The sequence below is a fragment of the Elephas maximus genome, chromosome 9 (genome assembly GCF_024166365.1).
Source record: "Elephas maximus indicus isolate mEleMax1 chromosome 9, mEleMax1 primary haplotype, whole genome shotgun sequence".
NCBI lineage: Eukaryota > Metazoa > Chordata > Mammalia > Proboscidea > Elephantidae > Elephas > Elephas maximus.
In genome coordinates, this window is record NC_064827.1 from 84,151,131 (window position 1) to 84,169,952 (window position 18,822).

General features: G+C 50.0%; 1 protein-coding gene across 1 annotated transcript; it reads left to right on the forward strand.

The window, feature by feature from the left end:
• Nucleotides 1–607: 607 nt before the first annotated feature.
• Nucleotides 608–10,039, forward strand: CEL (carboxyl ester lipase). Its single transcript, XM_049895777.1, has 11 exons — nucleotides 608–681; nucleotides 3,456–3,606; nucleotides 3,698–3,820; nucleotides 4,119–4,316; nucleotides 4,930–5,060; nucleotides 5,238–5,345; nucleotides 5,493–5,610; nucleotides 6,887–7,073; nucleotides 7,298–7,501; nucleotides 8,736–8,933; nucleotides 9,337–10,039. The coding sequence occupies exons 1-11, from the start codon at nucleotides 616–618 to the stop codon at nucleotides 9,947–9,949; spliced, it is 2,097 nt and encodes a 698-aa protein (XP_049751734.1). The 5' UTR covers nucleotides 608–615; the 3' UTR covers nucleotides 9,950–10,039.
• The last annotated feature ends 8,783 nt before the right edge of the window (nucleotides 10,040–18,822 follow it).

Consider the following 18,822-nt stretch of genomic DNA (forward strand, 5'->3'; position numbering starts at 1 on the left):
CCTTCCTGGATTTGGTAACAGGCACAGTCAGCTCGTGGAAATAAGGGGAAGCCACACTGGTGGCCAAACAGCATACGGCCATCCCTGTCCGGAAGTCACACACGCAATGCCACACTGTAGGAATTCCTACAACTCACATACCACTGAACTTGGGGGCAGGCAGAGTATGGAGACCAAGCATGGCCATTTCTCTGATGAGGAAACCAAGCCCTGTAAATGAGCCAGACTTCAGGGCACTGAGCTCCCTTGAAGCATCCTCCCGCACCTCGTACCACCTGCCTCTGCTCCCAGGTAGGCAGCAATCTGCACAGCTGCAACATTGGCACCAGGGCACCTGGGAGCAGCTGGAACTGGGGAAAAGCCTCCCTGCACCTGGGTGTACATGAGTATGTATGTACAACCTTGGCCTAGACTGAGACCCCCTGGGAACAGCAGCTGTCTCCTCACCCCAGGGATGTAGGCTGGATCATGGCCAGCCTGGAGAATGGGGCGGAGGTAGGAGGAGGGAGAAAGGAACTCTCCGTAGGGAGCCACCAGCACAGGCTCTTGGCGGGCTCTGGCTCCATAAATACCCACAGGCCCTGCAGGAGGGCCACCCAGAGGCAGGCATACACCATGGGGCGCCTGGGGCTGGTGGTCTTGGGCCTCACCTGCTGCTTGGCTGTGGCGAGCTCAGCAAAGGTAGGGAACGGAGGCTAGGGTGGGAGACCCTCCCTCTCTTCCTGTTAAACCAGGTCTGAAAACTGGGGGCAGAGCAGGGAGGAGGGCAAGAGAGAGGATGGAAACAAAGGAGAAAGCACTGGCCAGAGAAGGAGAACGCACTGGCCGGAGAAGCAGAACCTGGCAACAATAACAAGAGCAGCCAACATTGATTTACTTGGCTCTTACTCAGTGCTGGGGCCTGTGCTGTTCCACAGGGTTCATTCACCCTACAACTGAGGTCATTCATCCCACAACTCAGGCTTTGTTGTTGTTATTAGATGCTGTCAAGTTGATTTTGACTCATAACGACCCCATGTGACAGAGTAGAACTGCCGCATAGAGTTTTCCAGGCTGTAATCTTTAGGGGAGCAGATTACTAGGTCTTTCTCTAGAGGAGCCAGTGTGTAGATTCGAGCTGCCAACCTTTTGGTTAGCAGCCAAGGGCTTAACCATTGCAGCACCTTACAACTCAGGTTGCCAGATGAAATACAGAACACCAGTTAAATTTGCATTTCAGATACGCAATGAATCATTTTTAGTATGACTATGTCCCAAGCAATATTTGGGATATACTTACACTAAAAATGATGTGTATCTGAAATTCAAATTTAACTAAATACTCAGCATTTTCATTTGCTAAATCTGGCCACCCTACTTACAACACTCTTCTAATGTCAGTGTTATTCCCATTTTACAGAAGGGGAAACGGGCCCAGAATAGATAAGCAATTTACCCAATAACACACAGCCCTCAAGTGGGTGAGCAGGAATCTGAAACTCAGTGTACTCCACTCCTGGAGGCTGGCTCACAATGTAACTGCCATCTCACGTTCCTCCCAAGGCAGAGTTAACAAGCACCTACTATGTGCTGGCCCTCCTCCAGGCCTAGGGTCAGGAGCCACAGCAACTCTCCTCCCTTTGCTGTGAGGGTGAGGAACAGAGCCTGGAGGACAGAGCCCTCAAAGCCACAAGCAGACTGTGGGCCCCAACCAGGCTTGCATGGGGGGCCTCAGGCCCCAGGAAAGGCAGGGATTCCAGGAAGAGCCTCTTTGTGCACTCCTCACCCCTGCTGTTTCTGGCCTTGGGGACTCTGCTCCCAGCACTCCTGTGTCCCAGGGACCTGCCCCTTTGTCTTTTTTCAAACCTGGAGGTTCAGGCACTGGCCCTGGGTCACTTGTCATTGGGATGGGTTTGCTCTTTCTTGGGGAGACTGCTTTTCAGGGGGGAGTGGAGTTTCCTCCCCACTGCTGCAGCAGTCCAGGGCCAGCCCTCCCCCTGGTGCCAGGGTTCCCATGCCCTTGGGCCCTCATCTCAATGACGAAGAGATGCTTCTGGGAGGTGGCTTCTCAGTCCCCAGGCCTTGACCTGGCCCTCGGCCCCCTCCCAGAGGTGGCCAGTTGAGTCAGGAAAAATACCTGGAGACCTGAAACAAGAAGTTTATCCTGGGAGAGGCCTGGCCCTGGCCCCACCTCCTGGACCCTCCTACCACCACCATCCCCAGGGCAGCCTGGAGATATTGCTTCTGGCTGCTGCTTCTGTCCAGTTCCAACTTGCCCCACTCTCCCTTCCCCAGTGTGGCAGGGAGCACCTATTTGCCTAGATTTCAGAGGGGGATAGGGGCCCCAGCTGCGCCTGGGGTGCTGGGCTGTCCTGCCCATCCCCACACTAGAGCCTGGCTCAGGTGAAAGCCAGGAGCAGCTACCTGCCACAGCCACCCTCAAGGGTGGCTGCACTGCTTCCCTGCCCCCACTCGCTCTGGGGTGGGGAGACAGCCCTGGGAAGGGGAGAAGCACTTGGCTCTGAGGTCAGACTGCCATGTCTCAAGAGGGGGACTTGCAGCAGGAAAGCCTCTGAGCCTCAGTTCCCTCCACTGGGAAATGGGCAGAGGAGAGTGCCACGCTCCAGGACCCTTGTGCAATGAGGTGCCTTAGCGGGATTCTCAGCAGCAGTTCTGACTGCCCAGGGTGGGCATGGGTGTGGGCGTGGCATCTTCCCAGCAGGGAGCACAGGGGCTGTGAGGACTTGGGCATCAGGCCACCAATTCTCCAGCAAGGCACCTTGGGGAGACCAGAGAAAGGGAGGGATGGACGGATCTGCTCCCAGGAAGCTCAGGACTGGATGTAAAACAAAAACATTCATCATTCAGCCAGTCTAGGCTGGACGTCTACCCCAGCTGGAGCCCGGGGAGCATCCCATCTGATCACACATATCCCCACAGGAAGACACTGCTATTGCTCATTTTACACATGAGAAAACTGAACTCAAGGCCAGAACCAGAACCTAAGCCTACACTGCCTCTCTGGTCCCCCCCGGAGAAGGCTTCTTGAGTGGAGACAGTGGTCAAGCAGCTTTCTCTGAGGTCAGTGAGCAGGACCCCAGAGGAGAGGGGAGTAAGCCGGTTCCTTAAGCAACGCGGGCAAGCAAGGATGGATTACCCAATAAGCAAGGCACTACTGGCTTCCTTGTGCTTACTTATTAATCTGTAGTGCCAATTTCACCTGTTTTTCACCACTTCTTTGATTTTGAAATCAAAGTGAAATTCTGCACTACAGATTAGTAAGTAAGCACACAAGCCCCGTGTGTACCTTGCTTACTGGTTAATCCATCCCTGCAGCAGGTGGCAGGGGGTGCTGCCTTGGTCTCAGGTGTGGACTTATACCTCCCCCTTAAAGTTATCTCTGAGGAGCGTGTGGCATCCTGGGGCCATCCTGATTGTGAGCTCACCTGACCTGCACATGTTTTTTTTCCTCATAGTTGGGTGCAGTGTACACGGAAGGCGGCTTCGTGGAAGGTGTCAACAAGAACCTTGGCCTCTTTGGTGGCTATGTCGACATCTTCAAGGGCATCCCCTTCGCTGCTCCCCCCAAGGCCCTGGAGAACCCCCAGCGACACCCTGGCTGGCAAGGTGTGAGTGGACAGGTGCTTGGTGGGGCACTGCAACTAGGGTGGCATGGCGCAGTGGCCACCATCACGCCAGCTCTTCCTTTCACCTGCAGGGACCCTGAAGGCCAAGGACTTCAAGAAGCGGTGCCTGCAGGCCACCATCACCCAGAACAACACCTACGGGGATGAGGACTGCCTCTACCTCAACATCTGGGTCCCCCAGGGCAAGAGGGAAGGTGAGCTCTCCCTTTGTAGTCCCCTGAGTTCCCTTCTCCCTGCAGAAGCCCCGAAGGAATCCAAGTCCCAGGCCCAACCCCAACGGTTGTGTCTGGGGACTCCAAGGCAGAACTTTACTGAAATCAGCACAGGGTGGAGGGGGGCAATGAAAGGGGTTCTCACTGCTTGTCTCCAAGCCTGGAGCAGGGCAGACCCTTGGAGGCCACAAGGGTGCACCGCCTGCTTGAAAGTCGGGGGATGACCCAGGAAGAGGGGCAGGCATATCAGGTTCACCAGACCTTCTCTCTCCTGCCCCAGTCTCCCGGGACCTGCCCGTCATGATCTGGATCTACGGTGGTGCCTTCCTCATGGGGTCTGGCCAAGGAGCCAGCTTCCTCAACAACTACTTATATGATGGGGAGGAGATCGCCACGCGAGGCAATGTCATTGTGGTCACCTTCAACTACCGCGTCGGTCCCCTCGGCTTCCTCAGCACTGGGGACTCCAACCTGCCAGGTTCGCCCTGCACATGGGGGCCCTGAGTGGGGAGGAACGAATGTGCCCAATCTCCTGAGCTCCAAATACAGCAGGGGGACCCTTCTCCATGCCCCTCTTCCCAACTCATCTCCTGGCAGCTCTACAGAAAGGTCCAGAATCCATTTCACAGAGCTGGGAAGCTGGAATTGAATCATGAGACTCGAACAGTGAAATAAAAGAGGCTGCCAGACAGACAGAAAGATGGAGACCCAGAGAGAGACTAAGGGAAGCAGGGACAGCAAAGCCAGGTGAAATGGAGACAGAAAATGACACACTGAGGCTGAGACACAGATGCCAACAGGAGAGACAAACAACAGAAGGACCACGGCAGGGAGTAGAGAGATGAGCAGGGACTAGGCCATCCTGCCCCTTCCCTCTCCTCAACTTCCCAAACCTCTCCAGCGCCCCACCCAGGCCCAGACTCCTTGGGTCCACCATTCGCCATTCTAGGGCTCTACGCAGTTGAGGACATTTTAGCCCAACCCGCACTGGTTATGCACCTACTGTGTGCCAGGCCCTGGGCCACTCATTTCTAGCACCCCCATCTCCCAGCCAAGGGTCCCCAGTGAATGCCCCCCCACCCCGCCCCCAGGTAACTATGGCCTTCGGGACCAGCACATGGCTATCGCATGGGTGAAGAGGAACATTGCAGCCTTCGGGGGGGATCCCAACAACATCACCATCTTTGGGGAATCAGCTGGAGGTGCCAGTGCCTCTCTGCAGGTCTGGGGCCCCCCAGAGTGGAGGGTCTGCTCCAAAGGATTTGGGAGGGAGCTGATGGGGGTGGGGCAGACAGGAGGAGGAGAGTAGGGCTGGAGCTGAGTGCTGGGTGTCCTTGGCTAAGCCTGGGCTGGGGCAGGATGGGTGAAGCCTTGGTGACAGGACCTCTGTGTGTCGCAGACCCTCTCCCCCTACAACAAGGGCCTCATCCAGCGAGCCATCAGCCAGAGTGGCGTGGCGCTGAGCCCCTGGGTCATCCAAAAGAAGCCGCTCTTATGGGCCAAAATGGTAAGTGGCAGTGCTGAGGCCAGGAGGAGGTCTTCCACATTTCTGTTTTCTACCCCGGATTGTGTCCTTGTCCTCAGTCATTCTCTGTCCTGAGCACTGGACTCACTTGCCTGCCTACTACTCCCCCCCGACCCCACCCCCTCACAGATCGCCAAGACAGTGGGCTGCCCCAGAGATGACACCTCCAAGATGGCCAAGTGTCTGAAGATTACTGACCCCCGTGCCCTGACAATGGCCTACAAGATGCCTCTGGCTGGCATGGAGTGTGAGTGGGGCGGCAGGCGTGGGGGCCTGGGGGCTCAAGGTGGGGGGAGGGTTCTGCTGGGCAGGGCCATGCTCCTGGAGAGGACAGGAAGGCATCTTGTCTGAGGCTTAATCTTGTCACCAACTTGCAGAATTCGCATTTCGGAAATTGCGGTTTCATAGGCCTCAGCAGACCGAGCTGTAGGCGGTGGAGGGGACCATTCTTCCTTCTTATCTTCTGTGGGTCATGGATCCCCCTGAGAAACTGATGGACATTTGGATTGCACCCCTATCAATGCACACATTAGCAGTTATTTGTACATAATTTTAGGGAGATTCATGGACCCCTAATGCCCACCTGGCAATTCATGGACCCCAGACCAAGAAATTTGTACTAGATGTCTATTCATTCATTCAACAAACATTTACTGAGCACCTACAGTAGCACTTGGGCCTCCAGCTCTAATACTCTATACCCTGGGAAGTGTCGGGGACTCATCAGCACAAACTGATGAATGTCGGCATCCTCTGCGTGGTAGACTGGAATTCTCTTCTGCTCATTCTGCTCAAGGTACAGTGGGGCCCATCACATAACACGTGTAAATTAAACTTAAGTGCTTGGCAGAAACAAAGCCAACACTTTCATTTGGAGTTCTGTTGAAGGAACAACAAGCTGCCGCATCCTTGCCTGGCGGGAAAACAGGCAAGCCTGAACCTACTGAAATTCGTGCAGCCACTTGCCCCATGTGGTTCTTTAGGGGCTAGTTCAGGGGTACTGGAGGACAATATGGGCCTCCCTGAATTTTTGGCTAATAGACTAAAGTCCAGCCCTAGAAGAGGGGTGCCTCCTTCATCATCAGTCCCTTCAATTGCTTCTAGGTCTCCTTCTCCCAAATTTAGTCCCAGCGAAAAGAGAGGGTACTCACTACAGCAAGAGGACAAATGTGGTACTCTAGATCAGTGGTCCTCTAGGGGTGATTTTGCCGCCAGGGGACATGTGGCAATATCTGGAGACATTTTTGGTTGTTACAACTGGGGAACGGGTGCTACTGGCACCCAGTGGGTAGATGCCAGGGATGCTATGAACATCCTGCAATACACAGACAGCCCCCCACAACATAGAATTATCTGGCTCAAAATGTCAATAGGGCCAAAGTTGAGAAGCTCTACTCTAGATCAAAGAAGGAAGGAGATCGCCGCTGCAGCCTTATAGGGATGGGGTCAACTCTGCCCTCAGAGGCAGAGGGGAGGGTCAGGGGATACTGGAAGGTACAAGAATTTGTTGCTCTCCCACCCAGACCCCATGTTGTACTATCTGGGCTTCCTCCCTGTCATCGATGGAGACTTCATCCCTGATGACCCCATCAAACTATATGCCAACGCTGCAGACATCGACTACATAGCAGGCACCAACAACATGGATGGCCACATATTTTCCACCATTGATATGCCAGCAGTTGACAAGCCCTACAAGACTGTCACAGAGTAAGCAGGAGGCACAGGAGCCAGGAACAGTGCTGAAGGCTGTTAGGGAGAAGTCAGCCTGGGGGAGGTGGTCCCAGAGGGGGAAGGCATTATCAAAGGGTGGGAGTAAGGAAGTTAGCAACATGTTTTGAGGGGGGGGCGTCCGTGGCTGTCTTCTGGGTGAGTATGCAGGCACCCCCTGTTGGCACTGGGCAGAGGCTCCAGTGCCTGCTTGATCCCTGCAGAGAGGACTTCTACAAGCTGGTCAGAGGGATCACCATTGCCAAGGGGCTCAGAGGCGCCAATGCCACCTTCCATTTCTACACTGAGCTCTGGGCCAGTGACTCATCCCAGGAGGCCAAGAAGAAGACCATGGTGAACTTCGAGACTGACATCCTCTTCCTGATGCCCACCAAGATTGCAGTGGCCCAGCACAGAATCAACGCCAAGTGAGGACCTGGGCAGGGGTGGGGTTGGCCTCCTGGGGAGACCCACCTGGGATGCTGCACCTTCCTGCCAAAGCCTCACCAGTGGGTGGCTCACAGGCATTGGGATGCCTAGGAAAGCCTTGCCCAGGTCTCGTGTCCCTGCCCCATCTGCTTTGCCCAGGCCTGTCAAGGCTCCAGAGGGCCTCTTCTCCCCTCCCAGCCTCAGGGGTTTACAAAACCCTTCCGTGGTCCTCCACCCTATCCAGCCCTTCCCACTGGGGAGTTCATAAGTCTATCCTCCAACCCCCATGCTGTGCAGGTGGAGAGAAGACTGGACAGTGGTCATTGTTCAGTCATTCTTAAGGGCTTCAATGTTGCCCACTTTTGAAACAGCTTAAGCCTGTGACCACATTGTTGTTGTGTGCCATCAAGTCGGTTTCAATTTATAGCAACCCTATACAACAGAGTAGAACTGCCTAGGATTTCCTAGCCTACGATCATTACGGGAGCAGATTACCAGGTCTTTTCTTCCATGCAGCAGCTGGTGGGTTCGAACTGTTGACCTTTCAGTTAGCAGCCAAGCACTTAACCATTGTACCACCAGGGCTCCTGTTAGCATATTAAATATAATAACTAGCTGCCGTTGAGTTGACTCCGACCCATGTGTGTCAGAGTACAACAGTGTTCCACAGGGTTTACAGTGGCTGATTTTTCGGAAGTAGATCAGCAGGCTTTTCTTCTGAGGCACCTCTGGGTGGACTCAGCTCGCCAACATTCCTGTGCGCAGCCGAGTGCTTAACCATTGTGCCACCAGGATGTTTAAAAGGTAGGGGGACATAATTAAACCTGTAAGTCTAGGCTGAAAATTTTGCAGCAACTGAATAGTAAACTTAACTCTGAGCTTCCTGCAGTCAAGGCGAAAAGAGAAACAGCTGAGAGCATATACACCGTCCAATCAAATGAAGACTACAAATCAAATTAGAGAAGAAAACTCTTGGTACTCAATTATAGAAGGAAGATGCCTCAAAACTTTGTGTAGCGGTGAGGGATGAACACAATTAAAATAGCAGAATCCATGAGTCTGGCCCACAGCTTTCCCTTCCCCAGAGGGGAAAATCCTAGTTTCTTTGTGAGTCTTGTGGGAATTCCCCAGAATCATCCATGTACTCCTCACAGACTCCCTTCTGGCCTGTCTCTGGGCTGGGTGGCCCAGGCGAGCAGACTAACCTGGGTGGTCTCTCCCTCTCACCCTCAGGAGTGCCAAGACCTACACCTACCTGTTCTCCCACCCTTCTCGGATGCCCATCTACCCGGACTGGGTGGGGGCTGACCATGCAGATGACCTTCAGTATGTCTTTGGGAAGCCCTTCGTCACTCCCCTGGGCTACCGGCCTCAAGACAGGACTGTCTCCGAGTCCGTGATCGCCTACTGGACCAACTTTGCCAGAAGTGGGTAAGGCTTGAGGTTGAGCCCAGGGCCACAGGCAACAGACATGAGGGTCTCCTACTCCATCCAGAGTGGACGCCACTACAGAGACAATGGCCCTGCAGGCCTGGGGTCCCCACACCCTCACTTACCAGCTGGGAGACTTTGGGCAATCAAGTAACCTCCCTGAACACAGGCATCTCCATCTGACAGTTGAGGATAAGCGCTACTTGCGTGCGCCTTGCTCTGTACCAGACCCTCAGAGTGCTCCAGCCAGTGCCCAGTACACAGTGTGGCATTGGTGTTAGGAACAAGCTTGGAGCCAGGGAGGATTGCCCCGGCATGTGGGAGGGCAGAGCTGGGTCAGGGGCGCAGGTCTTCAGCCTCCTGTGAGCCTGCAGCTCCTGCCCAGCCTCTTCTCACTCTACAGGGACCCCAACGTGGGTCACTTGGCTGTCCCCACACAGTGGTATCCCTACACCCTGGAAAATGACAACTACCTGGAGATCACCAAGAAGATTGATGGCAACTCCATGAAGCAGCACCTGAGGTCCAACTACCTGGAATACTGGAATGTGACCTATCAGGCATTGCCCACAGTGTCTGATGGGGAGGCTGTCCCCGTGCCCCCCACGGATGACTCCGAGGCTGCCCCTGTGCCCCCCACAGATGACCCCGAGGCTGCCCCTGTGCCCCCCACGGATGACCCCGAGGCTGCCCCTGTGCCCCCCACGGATGACCCCGAGGCTGCCCCTGTGCCCCCCACGGATGACCCCGAGGCTGCCCCTGTGCCCCCCACGGATGACCCCGAGGCTGCCCCTGTGCCCCCCACGGATGACCCCGAGGCTGCCCCTGTGCCCCCCACGGATGACCCCGAGGCTGCCCCTGTGCCCCCTACGGATGACTCCGAGGCTGCCCCTGTGCCCCCAGTAGATGACTCTGAGGCTGCCCCTGAGCCCCCCATGGATGACTCCGAGGCTGCCCCTGACCCCTCCACGGGTGACTCCAAGGAGGCTCAGATGCCTGTAGTCATTGGCTTCTAATGTCCCATGGCCTGGGATCTAGGAGGCCATAATGGTGGAAACCCCAGGGACTACCTCCCCTCCAATGCTCTTCCTGAATAAAGTTTCATCCTGCTGCGTTTAGCGTCTTTCTTTGCTCCGAAGACCCATCTGGAGGATGGGCAGGGCAATTATTTATCTTTACAGCACCAGGAGCTGTGCTGAACAATTTATACCTAGGATCTCCGTCAACCTTCCAAGCTTTCAGAGGTCGATATTCTAATTTTAGAGAGGAGGCAACAGATTTGGAGACATTCCTTGGCAGACCCAGCACTGCACTGGGATTCAGGCGTGGGTCACCCCAAAGCCTGACCTCCCCACTCCTCACCAGGCTGCTGGCTCCTGATGGGCTGGGCTCTGGTCCCAAAGGGTGGGTCAGGTGGTGGTAGCAGCCAGAGAAGGGCACTGGGATTTGAAGAGGAATGTCTTCAAGGGCAGGTGGTGGCCTCCTCTGGAGCCAGTGGAACCCAGCTACACCCCAAGTCCTGGCGAGTGACCTCCATATTCTGTGATCTGGGGAGGTAGCTATGGAAGAGAAAATGGGTTCTGTTCCTCCAGCTGGATACTAGTCAAACAGAACAAAAAATCACAGTGGATGTTCAGGAGCAAAGGGTACGAGATGGCTGGGCATTGGGTGCCACATCCCACACTGTGCAGTGGCCTTCTGGGCAGTACCTGGCCACTGTAGCAGAGTCAGAGGGGCAGACGACAGAAGTGAGAGTCAGGGCCTGTCTTAGTTACCTAGTGCTGCAGTAGCAGAAATACCACAAACAGGTGGCTTTAAAGAACGTAACAGTTTTGGAGGCTAGATGTTCAAATCAGGGTCTCTCAGCCATGTCAATTCCTTCCTTGTCAGCAGCCCTGGGCATTCCTTGGTTCCTTGGCATTCCTCGGCTTGTAGGCAATCTTCACATGGCATCTGTCTTCCCCCGTGTATGTGTCTCTGTGTCTATTCTGTTCTTTTTATAACTCAGAAGTGATCAGGTTTAGAATCCACCCTATGCTGGTATGCCCTCCTTAACATAACAAAAAGAAAAAAACACTATTTCCAAACAGGATCACATCCTCAGGTACAAGGGCCAGGAATTCAACACATATTTTGGGGGGACACAATTCAATCCACAACAGGGCCCATCTCACCTCTTCAAGTTCTGGGTCTGGCACTGTGCTGAGCACTTGACAAGACTGACCTCACTGTGGTCATATGAGGCAGGTGCTATTAACACCCCCATTTTAGACACTTAAGAGGGAAACCGGGCCCTGAGAGGAGAGTTACTTGCCCAAGTTCACTAATAAAGTATTCAAACCCAGGCCTGAGACCCCAAAGCTAGTGCTCCTGATAACTATGTAGGTTCATTCTTCCACAGTCATGGAAGGGCAGGGGCTCAGGTAGGAAGGTGATGAGGTGAAGAGAGCTCTAGTCGGTGCCATGGCTAATGAGGGAGACCCATGAGACTCCTGGACTTCAAGGTGGTGGTTCTGTCCTATGAAGAAAACCTTCAACCTTCCAACCACTGTCATTCTGCCTGGTCAGTCGCTTTACTGGCTAATTTGAAGCCATGGTAATAATATTTAAATTAACATCTTGGTTTTAGAAAGACAAACACTCTCTTTGACTTCCACATGCACAGAGGTAACACAAATCTATAACTCTGCTAGATGTTTTTGTTTAAACAGAAAATGCTCTGCAACTTGCTGGGGAATAAAAAAAAAAATTGGAATAGCAGAGATTTAATCCCTCCCTTGCTTGTGTCCCCATGGAAAGACACAGTGGAGCAATAGGGGGTCCTTAGATTCACTAAGCATGGTTATTACACTCCAAATCCTTCCAGAGTTCCTCAAGAGTGCTGCAAGAGCTGCCCTGCTGGTCAGCCCTGAGGAGGAGGCGTGCAAAAATGCTGACCCTTCCATTAGGAACTTTATCTGAATTCAGATTGATTTTGTGTTGATCATGACACTCTTCAGGGACTTCATGACCCTCCTCAGGAGGGTGGAGCAAGCCCAAGTTGGGAAGACTAGGACAATGTTATCAGGATGAGTTGAAGGGGCAGAGACAGAACCTTTTCTCCTCTTGCTGAACTTTCTCCATCAGCTTTTCTCCCTCCTACCTGAGCCTCTGCCTCTCCGTGACTGCAGAAGACTAAAGCAGCGTTGTCCTCAAGATGACCCAATGGTGATAGAAGTGGTCAGCGAGGAAAGGGACTTATTATGGGTTGAATTGTGTCCTCCCCAAAAAGTGTTAAATCCTAACCCCTGGTACTTTTGAATGTAAACTTATTTGGAAATAGGGTCTTCTCAGATGGAATTAGTTAAGTAAACATGAGGTCATACTGGAGTAGAGTGGGCCCTAATCCAATATGACAGGTGTCTTTATAAAAAGAGACACAGACTGACAGAGACAGAGGGAAGGCGATGCCATATGATGATGGAGGCAGAGATTGGAATTATGCTACCCCAAGCTAAGGAACACCTGGGGCTACTAGGAGCTGGAAGAAACAAGGAAGGATCTTCCCTAGAGCCTTTCAGAGAGAGCATGGCCCTGCCGACACTCTAAATTTGAACTTTCAGAGCTGTGACAGAATAAATTTCTGTTGTTCGGGGTCACCCAAGTTTGTGGTAGTTGTTATGACAGCCCTAGGAAACCGTCTGTCAGTTGGTCATACTGTGTCTGTCAGTTTTCGTACTGTGGCGGCTTGCATGTTGCTGCGATGCTGGAAGCTATGCCACCAGTATTTCACATACCAGTCTGGTCACTCACAGTAAACAGGTTTCAGTGGAGCTTTTAGACTAAGACAGACTAGAAAGAAGGACCTGATGGCCTATTTCTAAAACAAATTGGCTAGTGAAAACATTGTGAATAGCGTCAGAACACCGTCTGATATAGTCCTGGATGATGAGCCCCTCAGGTTGGAAGGTGCTCGAAATGCGACTGGGGAAGAACTGCATCCTCAAAGAAGAGTCCACCTTAATGACATGGATGGAGTCAAGCTTTCAGGACTTTCATTTGCTGATGTGGCGTGACTCAAAATGAGAAGAAAACAGCTCCAAACATCCATTAATAATTGGAATGTAGAATGTATGAAGCATGAATCCAGAAAAATTGGAAGTGGTCAAAAATGAAATGGAATGCATAAAGATCTATATCCTAGGCATCAGTGAGCTAAAATGAACTGGTATTGGCCATTTTGAATCAGACAATCATATGGTCTACTATGCTGGGAATGACAAGTTGAAGAGGAATGGTGTTGCATTCATCATCAAAAAGAACATTTCAAGATCTATTCTGAAGTACAACGCTGTTAGTGATGGGATAATATCCATATGCCTACAAGGAAATGGGAAACCCTGGTAGCATAGTGGTTAAGAGCTAAGGCTGCTAACCAAAAGGTCGGCAGTTTGAATCCACCAGGCGCTCCTTGGAAACCATATGGGGTAGTTCTACTCTGTCCTCGAAGGCAATGGTTTTACAAGGGAATACAACTATAACTCAAATTTACGCACCCATCACCAATGCCAAAAACAAAGAAATTGAACATTTTTACCGATTTCTGCAGTCTGAAATTGATCAAACATGCAATCAAGATGCATTGTTAATTACTCGTGATTGGAATGCAAAAGTTGGAAACAAAGAAGGATTGGTAGTTGGAAAATATGGCCTTGGTGACAGAAATGACACTGGAGATCATATGATAGAATTTTGCAACACCAAAGACTTCTTCGCTGGAAATACCTTTTTTCAACAACATAAATGGCGACTATACATGTGGACCTCGCCAGATGGAAGGCACAGGAATCAAATTGACTACATCTGTGGAAAGAGACGATGGAGAAGCTCAATATCATCAGTCAGAACAAGGCCAGCGGCCGACTGCCAAACAGACCATCAATTGCTCATATATAAGTTCAAGTTGAAGCTGAAGAAAATTAGAGCAAGTCCACAAGAGCCAAAATACAACCCGAATTTAGAGACCAACTCAAGAATAGATTTGACACATTGAACACTAGTGACCAAAGACCGACAAGTTGTGGAATGACATCAAGGACCTCATACCTGAAGAAAGCAGAAGATCATTAGAGACAGGAAAGAAAGAAAAGACCAAAATGGATGTCAGAAGAGACTCTGAAACTTACTCTTGACATAGAGAATCTAAAGTGAATACAGAAAAAATGATGAAAAGAGCTGAACAGAAGATTTCAAAGGGAGGCTAGAGAAGACAAAGTAAAGTATTATAATGAAATGTGCAAAGACCTGGCATTAGAAAGCCAAAAGGAAAGGACATGCTCAACATTTCTCAAACTGAAAGAACTGAAGAAAAAATTCAAGCCTCAAGTTGCACTACTGAAGTATTCTACAGGAAAAATACTGAATGACACAGGAAGCATCAAAAGAAAACAGACAGATTACATAGACATAGTCACTGTACTAAAAAGAACTGGTTGACTTTCAGCCATTTCAGGAGGTAGCATATGATGAAGAACCAATGGCACTATGGGAAGATGTTTAAGCTGCATTGAAGGGAATGACGAAAAATAGGAACTGACAGAATACCAACTAAGACGTTTCAACAAATGGATGCAGCACTGGAGGTGCTCACTCATCTATGTCAAGAAATTTGGAAAACAGCTTCCTGGCCAGCCGACTGGAAGAGATCCATATCTGTGCCCATTCCAAAGAAAGCTGATCCAAAGGAATTAGGAAATTGTCGAAAAGTATCATTAATATCACATCACGAAGAATGAGAATTCTTAATTGTGCTCCTGAGGAACCTGTACATAGATCAAGAGGCAGTTATTCAGACAGAATAAGGGGATACTGTATGGTTTAAAGTCAGGACGGGTGTGTGTCAGGGTTGTACCCTTTCACCATACCTATTCAATCTGTATGCTGAGCAAATAATCCAAGAAGCCGGACTATATAAAAAGAACGGGGCATCAGGATTGGAGGAAGACTCAATAACAACCTGCTATATGTAGACGAAAGTGAAGAGGACTTGAAGTGCTTACTGATGAAGATCAAAGACTATGGCCTTCAGTATGGATTACACCTTAACATAAAGAAAACAAAAATCCTCACAACTGGACCAATAAGCAACATTATGATAAACAGAGAAAAGATTGAAGTTGTCAAGGATTTCATTTGACTTGGATCCACAATCAACAGCCACGGAAGCAGCAGTCAAGAAATTAAACGACGTATTGCATCGGGCAAATCTGCTGCAAAGGACCTCTTTAGAGTGTTGAAAAGTAGTTACCTTGAAGACTAAGGTGCACCTGACCCAAGCCATGGTATTTTCAATCGCATCATATGCGTGTGAAAGCTGGACAATAAATAAGGAAGACCGAAGAAGAACAGACGCCTTTGAATTGTGGTGTTGGCGAAGAATATTGAATATAACATGGACTGCCAAAAATGTTTGAAGAAGTACAACCAGAATGCTCCTTAGAAGCAAGGATGGCGAGACTGCGTCTTATGTATTTTGGACATGTAGTCAGGAGGGATCAGTCCCTGGAGGACATCATGTTTGGTAAAGTACAGGCTCAGTGGACAGGAGGAAGACCCTCAATGAGATGGATTGACACAGTGGCTCTAACAATGGGCTTAAGCATAACAATGATTGTAAGCACAGTACCGGACCAGGCAGTGTTTCATTTTGCGGTACATAGGGTCACTACGAGGTGGAACAAACTTGACAGCACCTAACAACGACAATATCATTAATATCACACACAAGTAAAATTTTGCTGAAGATCATTCAAAAGCGGCTGCAGCAGTACATCAACAGGGAACTGCCAGATTCAGAAGAGGATGAGAATGAGGGACATCACTGCTGCTGCCAGATGGATCCCGGCTGAAAGCAGAGAATACCAGAAAGATGTTTACTTGTGTTTTATTGACCGTGCAAAGGCATTCCACTGTGTGGATCATAACAAATATGGATAACACTGTGAAGAATGGGAATTCCAGGACACTTAATTGTGCTCATGAGGAGCCTGTATACAGACCAAGAGGCAGTCATTTGAACAGAACAAGGGGATGCTGCGTGGTTTAAAGCCAGGAAAGGTGTGCATCAGGGTTGTATGCTTTCACCGTACCTATTCAATCTGTATGCTGAGCAAATAATTCTAGAAGGTGGACTGTATGAAGAACATGTCATCAGGATTGGAAGAAGGCTCATTAGCAACCTGAGATATGCAGATGTTACAACCTTGCTTGCTGAAAGTGAAGAGGACTTGAAGCACTCACTGGTGAAGATCAGACTAGGGATACTAACTTTTTGTCTGTTACACTGTAACAAATATTTTCTCTCAGTCTATCATTTGTCTTTGATTGCTTTTTAATTTCTTTTTCCATAGGGAAATTTGAAAATTTTATTTAGTACCACCGCTCACCAAAGATAAAGACTGCTTTTTTGTGCTAAAACACAACAGAATCTTTGAAACTCCAGGTTTAGTGAAAGTGCTGTAAAAAGGCCTCAGCCTTTTTCATTAAGGCCGTAAAAAGAGATGCTATGATTGTTTTTTTCTTTTTTCTTTGAAGTTGTTGAGAAGGATAACATCATTAACATCTACTAGCAGCTTTCAGTACGGATTGCACCTCAACATAAAGAAAAACAAAAATCCTCACAACTGGACCAATGAACTACATCATGATAAACAGAGAAGACTGAAGTTGTAAGGATTTCATTTTACTTGGATCCACAATCAACACCCATGGAAACAGCAGTCAAGAAATCAAATGACAATTGCATTGGGCAAATCTGCTGAAAAAGTCATCTTTAAAGTGTTAAAAAGCAAAGATGTCACTTTGAGGACTAAGGTGCGCCTGATCCAAGCCAGGGTATTTTTTAATGTCTCATATGCATTGGAAAGCTGGACAACAAATAAGGAAGACTGAAGAAAAAATGATGTCTTTGAATCACGATGTTGGCGAAAAATACTGAATGTACCATGGACTGCCAGAAGAACAAAGAAATATGTCTTGGAAGAAGTACAGCCAGAATGCTCCTTAGAAGCAAGGATGGCAAGACTTGTTTCACATACTTTGGATATGTTGTCAGGATGGACCACTCCCTGGAGAAAGACATCAGGCTTGGTGTCTTGGTTATCTAGTGCTGCTATAACAGAAATACCAGAAGTGGATGGCTTTAACAAACAGAAGTTTATTCTCTCACGGTCGAGGAGGCTAGAAGTCCGAATTCAGGGTGCCAGCTCCAAGGGAAGTCTTTCTCTTTCTGTCAGTTCTGAGGGAAGGTCCTTGTCATCAATATTCTTCTGGTCTAGGAGCTTCTCAGCATAGGGGACCACAGGTCCAAAGCATGTGCTATTCTCCTGGTTCTTCATTCTTAGTGGCATGAGGTCCCTTTGTCTCTCTGTTCCCTTCTCTCTTTTTGTATCTCAAAAGAGATTGACACAAAATACAATCTAATCTTGTAGATTGAGTCCTGCCTCATTAACATAACTGACTCTAATCCTGCCTCATTAACTGCCTCTAATCCTGCCTCATTAACTTCATAGAGGTAGGATTTATAACACAGGAAAATCAAATCAGATGACAAAACAGTAGACAATCACACAATATTGGGAATTATGGCCCAGCCAGATTGAAACACATTTTTGGGGGACACAATTCAATCCATAACATTTGGTGAGGTAGAGGATCAGAAAAAAAAGGAAGACTGTCAACGAGATGGATTGACGCAGTGGCTGCGACAATGGGCTCATGCATAACAACAACCGTGAGGATGGTGCAGGACCGGGCAGTATTTCATTCTGTTGTATACAGGGTCACTATGAGTCGGAACTGACTTGACGGCACCTAATAAGAAGAAGAAATGGGTACAGGCCTCCCATCCCTACTGTTAACAGATATCTCTCTGTCCCCTTTATAAGCAGATGGCAGAGGGCATTTTAAAACCATTTAGATTCGCCCACACCTTTACTGTCCTCTTTATCTAGAACCAGCCGGGGAAGGGGCTATCAGAATGGAATTCTATTTAAAAAACCAAGGTTTGTGCAGAAACCAGACTAAAGCAACCACACTGCCCGTAGCTAGGACTTAAGATCCATTGAAATGGTAGGCTAGCATTTCCTGAGGAAGGCAGATTCCGGAGGCCTCAGGCCACCTGCCCTGGTCTGCTGGCCCAACAGGCACTGCCCTGATACTTGCTTCCTGCCAGGAATTGATGTAACACTTGCCATCAGGAATCAAGGCCAGCTGGAGTCCTGCTTCCCCTCACAGCAGAGCCTGACCTGGGTGCCAACCCTCTCCCCCAGGAACACAGTGGTACCCAAGGCCTGCCTGTGACAACCATGGCTGCCCTGGGCTTTCTGGTTTGGTCAAGGAGTCTTGGGTGTAAGGAGAGGGTTCTCCATCAAGATAGTCTGTGATGGACCCTGACTGCAAACATGGGTCTTGTCTGGGTAACCGTCACTGTACTCTTGGCGGATGGATGCTCAAAGGTGCAGTGATGAGTCCCTCCCTCTGCCACAATGGACTGCACAAGACTAATTCAATGTTTCCACTGCTGGGCCTGCTCTCTCTTAGCTTCCTGGCCCTGCAGGAGAAACCCCTTGGGCACCAGTGCCGTCTGCAGCCCTAGACTAGCTTCCTGACCTGGCTTTTAGCCCTTTGTGGGAATGCTCAGCTGTACCTTTCATTTAGCAAATCATGTCCCTGGGTGGCTAGACCACATCAGCCAGGGCCTAGGGTTGCACTGAGGCCTCCCTAGCAGAATGGATCCCTGATGTGTGTCTGGGAGACACTAGAGCTATCAGCAAGGAGGGAGGCAACTCAGATTTGCCCTGCAATTGACCTGGCTCTTGCCTTTACGGGATGTATCCGAGGGACGAGGTTG

Excerpts from the sequence above, each read along its gene's own strand:
- CEL (XM_049895777.1), top strand. The coding sequence starts at position 616 with ATGGGGCGCCTGGGGCTGGTGGTCTTGGGCCTCACCTGCTGCTTGGCT. Across the intron at positions 5,346-5,492 it reads CGCTCTTATGGGCCAAAATG|ATCGCCAAGACAGTGGGCTG; the intron begins GTAAGTGGCAGT and ends ACCCCCTCACAG. Across the intron at positions 7,074-7,297 it reads CCCTACAAGACTGTCACAGA|AGAGGACTTCTACAAGCTGG; the intron begins GTAAGCAGGAGG and ends TGATCCCTGCAG.